Here is a 15,029-nt window from a genome sequence, read left to right as displayed (position 1 = left end):
CTTGGGGGCGCCTGGGTGGCGCAGTCGGTTAAGCCTCCGACTTCGGCTCAGGTCACGATCTTGCGGTCCGTGAGTTCGAGCCCCGCGTCGGGCTCTGGGCTGATGGCTCGGAGCCTGGAGCCTGTTTCCGATTCTGTGTCTCCCTCTCTCTCTGCCCCTCGCCCGTTCATGCTCTGTCTCTCTCTGTCTCAAAAATAAATAAAACGTTAAAAAAAAAAATTAAAAAAAAAAAAAAAGAGCAGAATGGAGGGGGCACAGGAAAGAACCTATGAGCTGTAAAAATGAATAACAGAAATTATCTGATCTGAACAACTGAAAGAAAATAGACTGAAAAGAGCCTCAGGGACCCATGGACCATAACAAAAGATCTAAGAGTTCCAGAAGAGGAGGTGCAAAAGGGCACAGCTGAGAAACCACTCAAAGAAATAATGGCTGACAACTCCCTCAAATTTGGCAAGAAACATACATCTATATACTCAGGAAGCTTAGTGAACCCCAAATAGGATAAATCCAAAGAAATTTACACTGATTATAATTACATCATAATTTAATTCTGAAAAGGAATGACAAAAGAAATAACAAAAGCAGTCAGAAAAATGATACCTTGCCTATAGAGAAAACATAATTGGAATGACAATGGAGTTCTCATCAGAAACCATGTAAGCCAGAAAGAAGTGGCACAATAACTTTCAGGTGCTGGGAGAAAAAAAAGAAAAAAAAAAAAAAAAAAGAACTATCGAGACAGAATCCTATACTGAGCCAAAATGCCCGTCAGGAGTGCAGTGTAAATCGAGACATTCTCAGATGAAAGAAAACTAAAAGAATGTATCACCATCAGGCCTGCTCTAAAAAAAAACATAGCTAAAGGAAATTCTTTCAACAGAAAGGACACATTAAAAAAAGGAATACTAGGGGTGCCTGGGTGGCTCAGTTGGTTAAGCATCTGACTTCAGCTCAGGTCATAATCTCACAGTTCATGAATTCGAGCCCCATATGGGACTCTGCTGACAGCTCAAAGCCTGGAGCCTGCTTCAGATTCTATGTCTCCCTCTCTCTCTCTCAAAAATAAATAAACATTAAAAAAAAAAAAAAAAAGGAATACTTGTGTCAAGGAGGAAGAACATGGTATGTGAAGATATGTATAAATATAATAGGCTTTCCTTATTCTTTTGAGTTTTCTAAATTGTGTTTGATAGTTGAAGCAAAAATTGTAACCTGTCTGATTGGGATCTAAATGTACGTGTAGAGGAAATATTTACAACAATTATATTATAAATGGGGGAGGGTAAGGAGACATAAAGGGAAGTAAGGCTGCTATCCTTCACTAGTGCTGGTAAAGATAAATTACGTACAATGTGATACCTAGAAGAACCATTAAAATGGTTCCAAAGGGATACATTCAGAAATGCTGTAATAATAAAATGGAATTCCAAAGAATGTTCAAGTAACCTATAAGAAAGCTAGAAAAAGAAAACAGAGAAACAAAAACCAGAACAGAAAACAAAAAATAAAATGGAAGATTAAGCTCTATCATAATAATTAGATTAAATATGAGAGGTCTAAATATACCAATGAAAAAATAAATACAGAATGTCAGAATAGATTACAAAATATGACCTATGTCTATGCTGTCCACAAGAAACTCTCTTCAAATAGAATACAAGTAGGTTGAAAGCAAAAGAACAGACGAAAAGGGATATTATCATGCAAACATTAATCAAAAGCAAGCAAGAGCGGTTATCTCAACATCAGATAGACTTCAGAAAAAAGAAAATTACCAGAGATAGGGAGGGACATTCTATAACCATTAAAGGGGAAACCAATAGAGAAGACAGCAACCTTCAACGGATTCTGTCAAGACATAAATGCTAGATACAACACAACCACAAAATGTGTGAAGCAAAAATAGAATAAAACTGAAAGGAGAACTATGGGTGGTCACCACAAGTATAGGTGGTGACGTCAATGTTCTTCTCTCAAAAACTGATAAAACAAGTAGGAAATCAGCAAGGATAACAGAACTCAAGAACACCTCCACCAACAGGATCTAAGCAACATTTAAAGAACACTACAACCCACAACAGGAGAATACACTTTCAAGTGACCATAGAACAGATACCAAGATGGGTCGTATCTGGCACCACGAAACAGAGAATACAGTAGGATCCCCACCCACAATGGAATTAAACTAGAAATCTCAGTAACAGAGATAACAGGAAAATCTCCAAATACCTGGAAACTAAGCAACACATTTCTAATTAATCCATGGATCAAAGAGGAAATCTCAAGGGAAATTTTTAAAAGATACATAAAAATGAATGAAAGTAAGGGACGCCTATGTGGCTCAGTTGGTTAAGCAACCAACTCTTGATTTCAGCTCAGGTCACAATCTCGAGGCTGTGAGATCCAGCTCGGCATCAGGCTCAGTTGCAGAGTCTGTTTGGGATTCTCCCTCTTCCGCTCTCTCTGCCCTTCCCTGCTCGTGTTCTCTCTTTCTCTTTCTCAAAGCAAACTTTAAAAAAAAAAAAAAGAAAGAAAGAAATGAAAGTAAAAATACAATGTGTCAAAATTTGTGGGCCACAGCTATAGCCATGCTGAGAGGGAAATTTACAGCAGTAAATACATATATTAGAAAAGGGAAAAGGTCCCAAATCAATAATCTAAACTTCCACCTTAAGAACCTTGAAAAAGAGGAGCAAAGTAAAACCAAAGAAAGCAGAAGAAAATAATAAAGAGCAGAGCAGAAATCAATGAAATTGAGAACAGAAAATAGAGAAAAATCCATGAAACAACTGGTTCTTTGAAAAGATCAATAAAATCAAGAAACTTCTAGCAAGACTGATGAGAGGGAAAGACAGACAGAGAGATACCGAAGAAAAAGAAAAGAAATCCTCAGGCCCAGACGGTTTCATTGGAAGCTTCCACCAACCATTTAAGGAATTAACACCAATTGTACACAATCTTCTAGAAAATGAAGAGGAGGAGGGGGCGCCTGGGTGGCGCAGTCGGTTGAGCGTCCGACTTCAGCCAGGTCACGATCTCGGGGTCCGTGAGTTCGAGCCCCGCGTCAGGCTCTGGGCTGATGGCTCGGAACCTGGAGCCTGTTTCCGATTCTGTGTCTCCCTCTCTCTCTGCCCCTCCCCCGTTCATGCTCTGTCTCTCTCTGTCCCAAAAATAAATAAACGTTGAAAAAAAAAATTAAAAAAAAAAAAAAGAAAATGAAGAGCAGGAAATCTTCTCAGCTATTTTATGAAGCCACTATCACCCTGATACCAAAACCCAACAAAAACATAAATAAAAAACCTGCAAATTTCCTCCATGAACACAGATGCAAAAATCCTAAACAAAGTATTAGAAAATACAACTCAGCAGCATGTAAAAACAATTATATACTATGACAAAGTAGGTTTTATTCTAGAGATGGAAGGCTGACTCAATATTTGAAAATCAATCAGTGCAATTAGCATTAATGGGCTAAAGGAAAAAAAAAATCACATGATTATATCCCCCTCGTTCTTCACTTCTAAGTGTTGAAGTGTTCTAGGACTCAGTCACTGGGCCTATTTCTTTCTCCACTTATTCCCCCTTATGACTCCCACATTTATATCTCCATCTCCATCAGATCTCTCCCTTAAACTCCAGACCTATGAACCCCGCTGCCTATGGAGACACCTCTACTTGGGGAGGCATTTCCACCTGGACACGTACAAACCTAAACTCCTGCTTTCACTGCTCAAACCATCTCTTTCTGCAGTTCAGTAAACGCAATCTCCCATTTTTACGGCTGCTTCGGAGAAAAACTTTGGCACCACATAAACTCATTTTTGTTTCGGATCGCTTATCTAATTTGTCAGCGAGTCCCAGTCTTCCTCTAAAAGACAAAATCCCCAGATTCCTATCTCCAGAATCTGACCCTCTCTCACCACCCGGTCTTCACCTTTCACCTAGGTTATCACAACAGCTGCTGAATTGGTCTTCCCGCTTCGGCCCATGCACCCTTGCTATTTTATTTTATTTTATTTTTTTCAACGTTTTTTATTTATTTTTGGGACAGAGAGAGACAGAGCATGAACGGGGAGGGGCAGAGAGGGAGACACAGAATCGGAAACAGGCTCCAGGCTCCGAGCCATCAGCCCAGAGCCCGATGCGGGGCTCGAACTCACGGACCGCGAGATCGTGACCTGGCTGAAGTCGGACGCTTAACCGACTGTGCCACCCAGGCGCCCCACCCTTGCTATTTTCCACTCAACAGCCACAACGTTCTTCTTTTGTTCAAACGTGTTCAGTGAGCTCTGATGTAATTCAGAGTATTATCCAAATTTCTTACTATTGCTTACAAGTTCCCACATGATGTGGTCCGTGTCATGTGGTCTATGGCTGCTTTTTTGAGTTCATTTCTAGCCTTCTGGTTCATTATCACTCCGGCCTTACCATCCTCCTTGCTGTGCCTCAAAAATGCCAACAGCGGTCTAACAATTGTACTTGGTTTTCCCTCTGCGTGGAACAACATTCCACATACAGTATATGGCTTGTTCTCTCATTTCTTTCAGGGCTCCGATCAAATGTCATCCTATCAGGGAGGACTTCTCTGACCCGCATATAAAACAGACTCCTATCCTCCCACAAATCCATTCCTCGCCCTCCTTGATTTTCATTCAAGGTAGATATCGCTTTCTGACTTATTTTATACTCGCATGTTTTTTCAATCTATCTTCCCTTGTAGAAGGTAAGCTTCCTGGGACACAGACCCTGTTTGCTTAAAATAGTGCTTCAGACATAGGTGCTCAACAATTATTTGTTGAAAGATATTTGTTGGAAGAATGAATCACTGGCTCAGGAGTGAAGACTTTGGGATTGGACATCAGATAACCTCGATTTGACTCCTAGCTCTGTCATTTTCCATGTCCAAGTGATATTGGACAGATTACTCACCCCTGTTTCATGTTTTCTCATCTTTGAAATTAGTGGTAATAATCCTCATCCCACAGAACTGTTGTTAAGAATTAAATAAAACCAAGTATGTAATGTGCTTAATACAAAGTGACTTGGTATAAAAGGGTTCAGTATATGACAGTGCTACTCAATATAGAAACATGGTCTACATTTGGACTCAAAGGCCCTTGGTTACAATTATGACTAGATATTAACTGTATGGTTTTAGGCGATTCACCTTTTTTATATTAATTTCCTCAATCAGCTTTAAATAAAGCGGTGGGATGAGAAAATAGGTTAAGAAGCAGAGTCCTTTCCCTCCAATCTTAGTTATGTAATCTTGGGTAGGCCACCTAACGTCTGTCGGTTTCCTCATCTGCCAAATGAGAATAACATAATAACTAGCTTATAGCTTTGCCACGAGGATTAAATGAGTTACCAGTGTGAAGTGTCTAGCCCCTAGCAACTGCTCACTACGTTGGCTACAATTATGATGATTCTAGTCTAGAAGGGAGTCAAAGCATCTGAACAAAGAACTACAATACGGTGCAGTGACAGCAAAAACAGTCACCAACTAGAAGAATGTTTCTTAACTGGAGTTTGCCCATTACTGGTTAATTCCACACTAATCAGTAAAATGTGAAACTCGGTTATGTCTACAATAACCTGACTCCCTACCACTACCCCCATAGCAGTGAGAAAGACAAATTTCTTCACGGATTTGATAACTGGACTTTGAAACTTTTAAAAAAATAGGTAAAGGGGTCAGAGTCTCAAATAGTGCTCTAAAGGAGGTCAATGAAACCACTGACTTCCCTGCCCCCACCCTCAAAAAAATTAACATATTACTTAAATTTGAGAAACAATCGAAAGGACCCCCCCCCCCCCCAGGGCCAGGGCAGCATGTAATTTCCCGAACGAAGCCAACAAATTAAGGGCGCGAAGGTGTTTTATGATGGTGCTGTCACAGACTGAACTTCAGAACTAGACATTAAAGGGTAGTCCTGGGAGCACCCCAGGTGAGAAAAGGGGCGTCACCCTTGAAGAAAGAACAGCAAGAGCCAAGCCGTGAAAAGTGCACGTGGGTGGCTTGGCAGAACCAAAAGGAAGATTTGGGGGGGGGGGGGACAGCCAGACAGCGGAACGTATACGGAGAAGAGCGCGGCCTGGGGCCCGCCAGGTTAGGGAGAAAGCCGCCCCCGCCCCCCCGCTCCCGTACCCGGTCCTGCTCACTCCGCAGGAGTGCTCCCTCGGGATCCCCCTCCGAGGGCTCCCGGTTGCTGCGTTCCCTCTAACTCCCGCCACTCTTCCCTTACCTCGTCTTCCAGCCTTTCCCTCACTCTCCCGCCTCCTCGGCCACGCCGGAAGTGACGTTCTAACTAGCGCGCCGTACAGCGCCAGAAAGGTTCTGCGGGAGCGGGAGAAAGGGTTCCGGTGAGGCTCACTGCGCCTGCGTGCGGCTGCGAGCGGTCAAAGCGCCTTCCGGAGGCCGTAGAACTGCGCCTCTCTCCTCGTCTGTTCCTTTCGAAGTGCCCTAAGCGAACTTCAGAGAGGCCGCCGCCACTGAAAGGGCGTTTTTCTGTAGCCCCGACACCTCTCGGTGCGCAGCTACTCCGGCCCTTGCCCTTTGACCCTGCTCTCACGGCGGGGTGAGAGGTCGGTGGCCATCTTGTGGCGGCGGCGCGGGTGGCTGTTACTGCGGAGACCCATCCCCTCCCCCTCCTTACCCCTCTGGCCGTCTGTCAGTCAGTAAAGAGCCCCGCAAGCCGTCAGGTGAGACCCCGGCCTCGCGCCGTTGCTCTTCCCGCCGCACTGGGCGGCACAGGCCGCTCCCTGCAGGGCCTCACTGCCGCCACCATGTCCTCCTTCTCCGAGTCGGCGTTGGAGAAGAAGCTCTCGGAGCTGAGCAACTCTCAACAGAGCGTGCAAACCCTGTCCCTGTGGCTCATACACCACCGCAAGCATGCGGGACCCATCGTCTCTGTGTGGCACCGCGAGCTCCGCAAAGGTAAACACCCCCTCTGTAGCCCCTTGGGACTCCCCTGGATTGTCCTCTCCTCGGCTCACTGCCGAGGCCCCTCTAGCTTCTCAGTGGAGGCTTGCTTTCCAAGCCCCGGCCTCTGATTGCACTTCTGAGGTTGGAGACAGTGTTATTCCCATTTCTCGGAGAAGGAAACTGAGGCCCGGGAAGGTTTAAGGTACTTGTCTGAGGTTCCCAGACTCCCAGTTCATCCGGCCCGTTTCCCCTTCGGCTCCTCCTGCCACTTGTGACTATTATTATCTCGACAGCCTTGTAGAAGGTACTGGCCCAAGGCTGTTGTGTGCCAGGCGCTTTGCTGGGCATTTGGAGTAGGAGCCAGAGGATTCTGGAGTAAGACTGCCTCGATCAAGTCCTGGCTTAGCCCCTTACTGGTTGAATGATACTTCATCTCCCTGTGCTTCTGTTGTCTCACCTGTAAAACGAGGACAAAGATAGCTGCCACTTAGAGAGCCTTTATTCTGTGCCAGTCACTATGCTGAGAACTTTACGTATATCCTCGCACTCAGACCCGCTCTGTGAAGTGGGTACAGTTACCCCCATTATAGAGCGGTTAAGAGACCACACTACCTAGACCTTATCTCTCAGGCCTCTCTTCTCATGCATCTTTCATTGATTCTGGACCCTGCTCAGGATCTGACATTCATTCATTGACCCCAGCCTGTTATGTGCCAGGCACTGAGCTGGGTGCTGGATAACACGTTGGCCCCAAAGGCCGACTGCCTGGAATTTAAGCCTGATTTTGCCGTTCACTGACCCCGGTAGCTTAGCTTCTCTGACCCTCAGTTTCCTTACCTATAAAGTGGGTATGATGAAGACTGATATTTACTGTGCCTTTAATTATGTGCCAGGTGCAGTACTGGTACCTTCACATACATTGCCATTTTTTAAATTCTCAGAGTTCTCTGGAGTGGGAACTTTGCAGATGAGGAAAAACTGAGGCTCAAACAACTGGCTGTGGCAAGGAGTAAACGGTAGACAGGATAGTGCGGATGAACATCTGGCTTGGTGTCAGGCACAGTATAGGCATTTCATAAGCAATGGTGAAATGGGACTGCTAATTACTCCGCGTGAGGCAGGGTCTTTGCCTTCAAGTGCGTTCAGCTCGATGGGGAAGGATAGGCACCTTCACAGCTGTTACCCTGACGATTCCATAGCAGAAAGCTGAGGCAGTGAACCTTAGAGCAATTGTGGGCAGCCTCTGTGTAGTAGGCCCTCCATAGTATAGGAAGTAGCTTCACATGTGCTTCTCCTGTCTGTGAGGTGGAGATCCCACCTACGTGGTTGAGTATTTTCAAGGCCTCAGAACTGGGGAGGCTTAGACTACATCAGGCTGTCAGGCACCAAATTCCAGAATTCTTTCCGGAGACCCAGTTCTAGCCCTCTAGCAGAGACTCCCCTCCCTCCAGATATCATGTGCTGTACTGAGATGGGGTCCCCTCTGGGCATTTGGGGGCTAGAACCTGGAGCCCCCCAGATCCTCCTTCTTGTACCCCACTGTGCCATTCAGATACTATTTCCAACATCCGAGATGTGAATCACCTCTACAGGGATCTCAGAGAGGTCGAAGTCCATCTCAGATGTCACTTTTGTGAAGCCTTCTTGATTCCCCACCTCATCCTGTTTGACTTATGGAAAGTAACCGAGTGCATTCATTTATGAAGCTCCTTTCACCCTAATTTTATATGATCCTAATCTCATGGAACCTACTGTTTTAAGGAGGCTAGCATTATTATCTCCCATTTTATAGATGAGAAGGTAAAGATACTGAGAGATTAAGTGCTTTGTTTAGGGGCATTATAGCTGGGGCATAAGCCTAGAGCCCTCTGATGCCAAAATTCGTGCTTTCAAAGACCCGCTGCCTTGGTGCCCATTAATAAGTGAAGGTGATCATCTGACTCCAACCAAACCCATAGCACTTTTGTTTATTAGAATTAGTCACTGTATCCCACCCCCTGCCACGTTAATTTAGCATTTATTTCATTCTTACTATAGTTCTGGCTTTTTCACTAGATTTGTGTTTTGAGGGAGAAACTAGGCCTTCTTGTTTCTTTGCAACGCTAGTAGGATTTACCATAGTGCCTGTTACAGTTTAAAAATAGGTTAGGAGTTCAGTTGTGGTCTCTGACATCATTTTCATGGTTGAGTAAAGGATCCAAACAGCACTACCTCATACAACTTTCTGTGGGATGTTTTATATCCATGCTGTCCAACAAGGTGGTCACTTGCCACATGTAGCTGTTGAACACTTGAAATGTGTGACTAAAGAACTGAAGTTTTTTTGTGTTTTTTTTTTTAATTAAGAAAAATTTTTTAAACGTTTATTCATTTTTTGGGAGAGAGAGAGCGAGTGAGCATGAGTGGAGGAGGGGAAGAGAGAGAGGGAGACACAGAATCTGAAGCAGGCTCCAGGCTCCGAGGTGTCCGCACAGAGCCCAGCAGGGGGCTTGAACCCTTGAACCATGAGATCATGACCTCAGCTGAAGTCAGACGCTTAACCGACTGAGCCACCCAGGTGCCCCAGGAGCTACAGTTTTAAATAATTGTGTTAGTTACAATTGAAGTATTCAGTAGCTATCTGTGGCTAGTGGCTACCATATTGGATAGTGCCAAGGTAGAGGATGCTCCTCCAAGCATCAGGATCATGAATTGAGCATGCCCCCACACTGAAGTGGAAAAAGATTTTGTGCCCTTGTGTTGAAAATGACTAGCCTCTTAGATTCTGGCCCACCCTGAGTCTTTAGAAGTCGACAGTTCAATCGATGGTCAAGTCATTTTCCCTAAGGTATTCACAGACTATCTGTGAGTCACCTTCAAAGTATTACAGGATTTAAAGAAATTACTTTGTGTTTTGCTTAAATACTACTTTTATTCTTGATAAAATAATAAGAATTTGATAAAATAATAGGAATTTTGATAAAATAATAGAAATAATTCTTAATTTATCCCTTTGGGCTCCATTCTAGGTAGAACTTCCCTTTATGGAGAACTTATATGTAAAATGCTCTTGGATGAATATTTTTTAGCAATGGTTTTGTATGTTGCCTTGAGTGCAGAAAAACAGGCCTTTTTTTCCTAACTGTTTTGGATGTCAAAACCAGCTAAACGTGACATTTTTTTCGTCAGTTAACCATATAAATTTTGCTTAATAACTGTTCTGCTCATTTGGAATGGGCATAGTTAGGCAGTGAAAGGATCTATTTTGTCATATTGGAAAGACATCTGAACAAGTGAGTTGTCTGTCACCTGGGACTAGAGTGGAGGGTGTGTGTGTTCAGGTGCTCTGGGCTTTGTCATAGCACCTTTACACACGTGATAACTTCTGTTGGCTTCAAGAAGCTGGATGTGGAGGGATAAAGTTTCATGCTAAATAAATCCTCATTGCAAAGTTTGAGGATGATGAAAATTCATTGGCATTGTAAATAGTGAAAAACTTCGGCTCTCTGGCCTCTTGGCTATCATGTTTGTAGTACTGAAAAATGTATCATGTCTTAATTGTCCAAACTGACATTTTATACAATGGATGCTGAGTTTTTAAACATAAAATACATGGCATTTGTAAAGCTTCACACAGTCAAATTTTCTTTGTTGAAGTTGAATCTGTTAACTCATGGCATTATTAGACTTGGTAGTTTTACTTGTTGCAACATCCCAGAACAAGGTTTGCTTTAAAAAAAAAAAAAAGAAAAGCCTTTGCCATAACGATACCTTTGTAGCGAGAGTAGGATATTGTAACTGTTGACACTTTTCCATCTGCTTTTGAGTAATAATTAGAATAGTTAAAGATACTTCCAGGTTTACATATTATCATCAGTTAGCCATGTTAAACTAGGTTAGTACCAGAAGTTTAATGTAACTCAGGATATCCATATTTAATTTTATGAATACATACTTTAAAGATTGTTTTTAACTTGGTTTATTCTTCTGTAGCTATATTTTAAAATGTCACATCTTAAGCCTGCTGTGTCAGATTTTATGCATGCTGTGTGCGTTTTGAAAGAAACAGGTGGTTTCTGAGAACAAGTAGAGTAAGGACCAGCTATTTAGGTATGTGAAGGTTATATAAGGCTTGTTTGAGTTTTTCAGGTATTTTAGCATTGGAGAAAACTTAGTGTTTTGGACTGTCTGATTGTGTTCTTATTTATTTCCTTTAAAAGAAAACTGGGACCAAGAATGATAGTGATGTAACTTTACGGTTGAGAAGTTATGTGCATAGAAGCCAGGAAATTCAGTAATGTTCCCCCAAGCAACTGTAACTCAGACACAGTGCATGAGGTTTTTATGGTTTAATATATGATACCATATAGAGTAATAGAAAATACTACATTTAATATGTATAAGAGAGAAGAATTACAGTTTTTGTGGGAGCCATAATTTTGCATATCCAGAATCCAGACATCTTTAAGTTTTCAGTAATAATGTACCATTAATATATATTTGTATTTGAGGTAAATACCCATTGGTGCATCTAGAGATTTCTCTGGATTATAAAGTTGGTATCATTGGCTGATTATTGTTATTGGAACGTCCAAAGAGAAATTCTCACCATAGGAACATAAATTACAAGAATCTGCTTTAAAACTGACACCTAGTTCACCTAGCTCAGTCTTTCATTCTGCAGGATTTGATAATTAATAGTGAATTAGAAATGCTTATCTTTGCAATAAAATAAATGAAAACCTTGATTTTAATATGTCTTCTTGAGAATGTTGACTGCTTCTCCTTTAGGAATTTTCTTTGGATTATCTTTATTTTTACTGTCAATTATTCCTGTTAAAATATCACAGAAATGAAAATGGCCCATTCTTGTTTTGTTTCAAAATTGTATTCTGAAACCTGTTTTGTTAGAGATGTCAAAAAGTTACTTAAGTTGTTTTTTCAAACATAAAGGAGCCCTGATCTCAGGTAGATAATGCTTATCTTAGTTTCTTTAGGAGTATTTTAGGGCAGAAGAATTGTGGATTGAGCATTTCCTTGGTGTAAGTTAAATTATCTTTTTTTTTCCTTTTTTCCAGCCAAATCAAATAGAAAGCTTACTTTTTTGTACTTAGCGAATGATGTCATCCAAAACAGTAAAAGGAAAGGACCTGAATTCACTAGAGAATTTGAATCTGTCCTTGTGGATGCTTTTTCTCATGTTGCCAGGTATGTTGTCTGGTTTTTCTGTTTGTTTTGTTTGGTATTTAAATGCATTACCCTTTCCTCTTTATTGTTCTTTCCTTTTCTGGGATAACCTTTGTAAATTGACAACTTCATATTTTACAGGGATGTGCTTTACAGTGTTGCAGAGGCCAAATTATAATTTTATGTTTTGTTGCACCCTTAAGAACTGTTTCAGACATGTAAACATTTTGATGCATTGAAGAGATTGAGTCTAGCACTTGTAGAACATTTTTTACCCTAAATATATTCATTTATTGAACTCATTTCTTGAATATGGTGTTTTCCTTGGTTTGACTAAGTTGTCTCATTAGTTTATGGTCAGAAAACAAAGCTAAAGAGTATGTGGAAACTTTTCAGTAACAAAACCTTGATAGCAAGATATTAGTTGCTTATGCCTTCATTTTTCCTCCCTTTCCTTCTTCTAGATGTCTAGAGGTCTAGTTTACTAAAAATAGTAGTCATTACTATAACAATAGAGATAATTATTAGTGTGAAAAGTAGATATTTGGTCTGGCTATATCATATTAAATCTTTTCTGTTTGTTTTGTGAACGAGAGGACTAGAGCATAGAGCACATGTGTAGCTAATATCACAGAAAATACATTTGATTAGAACTTTTATAAATCATTTTTAGTTATTTAAAAACAAACTGCTTCCTGTAGACCCAAGTTGGGTGCCCAGGAGGAGCAAAGAAAAACTATTTTTCACTAGAATATTAGCAGACGTATAAAAAAAAAAAAATCTTTGCGAAAGGAAATTGGGAAGACCAAAAAGGAGACCGACTGGTTAAACAAAATTGTTGTAGATCTAAAGTGTAAGTGAAAGGCCTTAAATGTGTAAATGGCTCCAGCATTTCAGGAAAGATTTGACAGGTTTGAAGGAATAAAATGAGAAATCCAAAAGAAACAAATGACAGCTAGTTTTCTAGAGGTGGGAAAAAGATTTTTGTTTGCCAGCTCCGTGGCTGGCTCTTTCTTTTAATGAACATGGGCACTGAAGAAGCAGAAAGTGTTACAATCTTGAAACAATCCTGAATCCTTGTAACAGAGTAAACTTAGAAAAGACTGCCAGAAAAGCTATCTGAGATAGGAGCCAGGCATTTTCTTGTTTTGAGGAGATGTAGTTCAATTTCTTAGGCTGTAGCTCTACCTCCAGCACTGTCTGAGTGACCTTGGATGTGTTACTTAGCTTTTGGAGCCCAAGTTTCCTAACTGATTAGAAAGGGCCAACAGCACCTATCTCGCTGAAGTTGTTGTGTACACCAGTCTGTTCGAAAGTACGTAGTCTGATGCCAGGTCCCCAGTCTTTGTTCATTCCTGGGTATATGTTAAATTAGAAACTATGTGACAAGAAGGACCATTTGTTTTTTATTTGCTGTATCCTGGGCACCTGGTGAGCGGTCTGGCACAGAGCTGCCAGGTTGCATAGTTTTAGGGAATACCATTTATGTAGCCTTGATGGGATTGGTGTCCCGGAGTTGGGCAACATTGTGGTCTGCCCTGGTACGGTGAGGATTCAGTAAATCTTTGTTGAATGAATTAATTAGGGTATGGGAAATTGACTAAAATAATTTCCTATAAGGATAGTAAACATACCATTTTTATTTAAAAATGTCTTGGCAGATTCTGTGGCATTATGTGGAAAGTAAACCTGGTCCTTTTTTTTTTTTTTTTTTTCTTTTTCCTTTCCTTTCCTTTTTCCTTTTTTTCTTTTCTTTTCTTTCTTTCTTTCTTTTTTTTTTTTTTTTTTTTTTTTTGCATTCTTCTAGTATAATGTCCTTCTTGGGTATTAGGTTCAGGGTCCCCATGTTTCCAAGCCCCTTCCACCATTTTTGGAACAGAAAAGTCAGCTACTCCACTTCGATCCTGACGTGCCTTACCTGTAGTAAGAAGTACTCGGTCTGGTTTTCCGTGCCCAGTTGATGAACAAAGATAGGGGACCTATTAATATTGACCAAAATTGATTAAAAGAATCTCTTTATGGTAATTTCCTACTTCCTCCCTCCACCCCCTCAGCACCCCCTGCCCCCCCCAAAAAACCCTCAAAACCAAACCTCTCAAGTCAGAGGAAGCTACCAAGCTCCTAGGTTAGATTTAATTTGAATAGTAGTTTAATTAGCTAGACTTTGAACTTTTTTCCACACAATGCCTTCTTATTGTCTTCTCAGTTTGGAGATAGCTGTGCACTTTGTTTTTCATTCAACATATATTGGAGTGCCTTCTGTGTGCCAAGTACCGATGCAGACACTAGAGAAGCCGCAGTGAACAAGGCAGGCAAGGACAAATAAATGAACAAGATGCTTTCAGAGAGTGATGATATGGACATAATGAGATAGAATGACATTCTGGAGTGGGATCCCTTCTAGTGTGTTCATGGAAGAGCTCTCTAAGGAAATGGGATTTGAGGTAATCATCCATGAAGTAGGAGCAAACAGCTGCTAAAAAGAATCTAAGGTAGGAGTAATCTTGGCGTGTTAAGAGGATCAGGATGAAGGCCAGTGTGGTTAGAGCAACTGCATTGAGAAAGGGAAAAGTGGCATCCAGATAAGATCAGAGGGGCAGGCAGGTTCCCATCACGTAAGTCTTGTAAGCCTTGGGAGAGAGGATTTTGTTCTGATGGGATGTCAGTGACAGAGTCTTAAGCAGGAGAATGATGTATTCCATCACATTGTTTAAAGGTCTCTCTGGTTTGGTGTGGAGAATGGGTTATAAAGGCCAAGGGAAGGGCAGGGATGTGAGAATGAAGGATATTGCTCTACTACAGGCTAGAGGTGACAATGGCTAGGACTCAGAAGCAGTGAGAAGATAGTAATAGCTTCTAGTTTATCCAGTGTTTACTTTGTGGATGTATTTGACTGGGGGGGGGGGGGGGGGGGGGGGGGGGGGGGGGGGGGGGG

General features: G+C 41.7%; 2 protein-coding genes across 3 annotated transcripts in view; one reads left to right on the top strand and one right to left on the bottom strand.

Annotated features, from left to right (window-relative positions):
• TTI1 (TELO2 interacting protein 1) overlaps nt 1-6,344 on the bottom strand; it is a 45,718-nt gene extending 39,374 nt beyond the window's left edge. Inside the window, exon 1 of the mRNA XM_040447084.1 lies at nt 6,249-6,344. The gene's annotated coding sequence lies outside the window, so the exon portion shown is untranslated. The remainder of the gene's footprint in view (nt 1-6,248) is intronic.
• A 68-nt stretch (nt 6,345-6,412) lies between these two features.
• RPRD1B (regulation of nuclear pre-mRNA domain containing 1B) overlaps nt 6,413-15,029 on the top strand; it is a 51,605-nt gene continuing 42,988 nt past the window's right edge. The window contains exons 1-2 of one of the 2 annotated variants that reach the window (XM_040447086.1): nt 6,413-6,940; nt 11,986-12,115. In XM_040447086.1, coding sequence (XP_040303020.1) covers nt 6,790-6,940; nt 11,986-12,115 — 281 coding nt within the window. In that variant the 5' untranslated portion in view covers nt 6,413-6,789. The remainder of the gene's footprint in view (nt 6,941-11,985; nt 12,116-15,029) is intronic. The other variant, XM_040447085.1, reaches the window with a different exon arrangement.

The sequence above is a fragment of the Herpailurus yagouaroundi genome, unplaced genomic scaffold (genome assembly GCF_014898765.1).
Source record: "Herpailurus yagouaroundi ecotype Mexico unplaced genomic scaffold, PumYag 196, whole genome shotgun sequence".
Lineage (NCBI taxonomy): Eukaryota > Metazoa > Chordata > Mammalia > Carnivora > Felidae > Herpailurus > Herpailurus yagouaroundi.
Note: the sequence above shows the minus strand (reverse complement) of the source record. Positions and strands in the feature narration are given on the sequence as shown.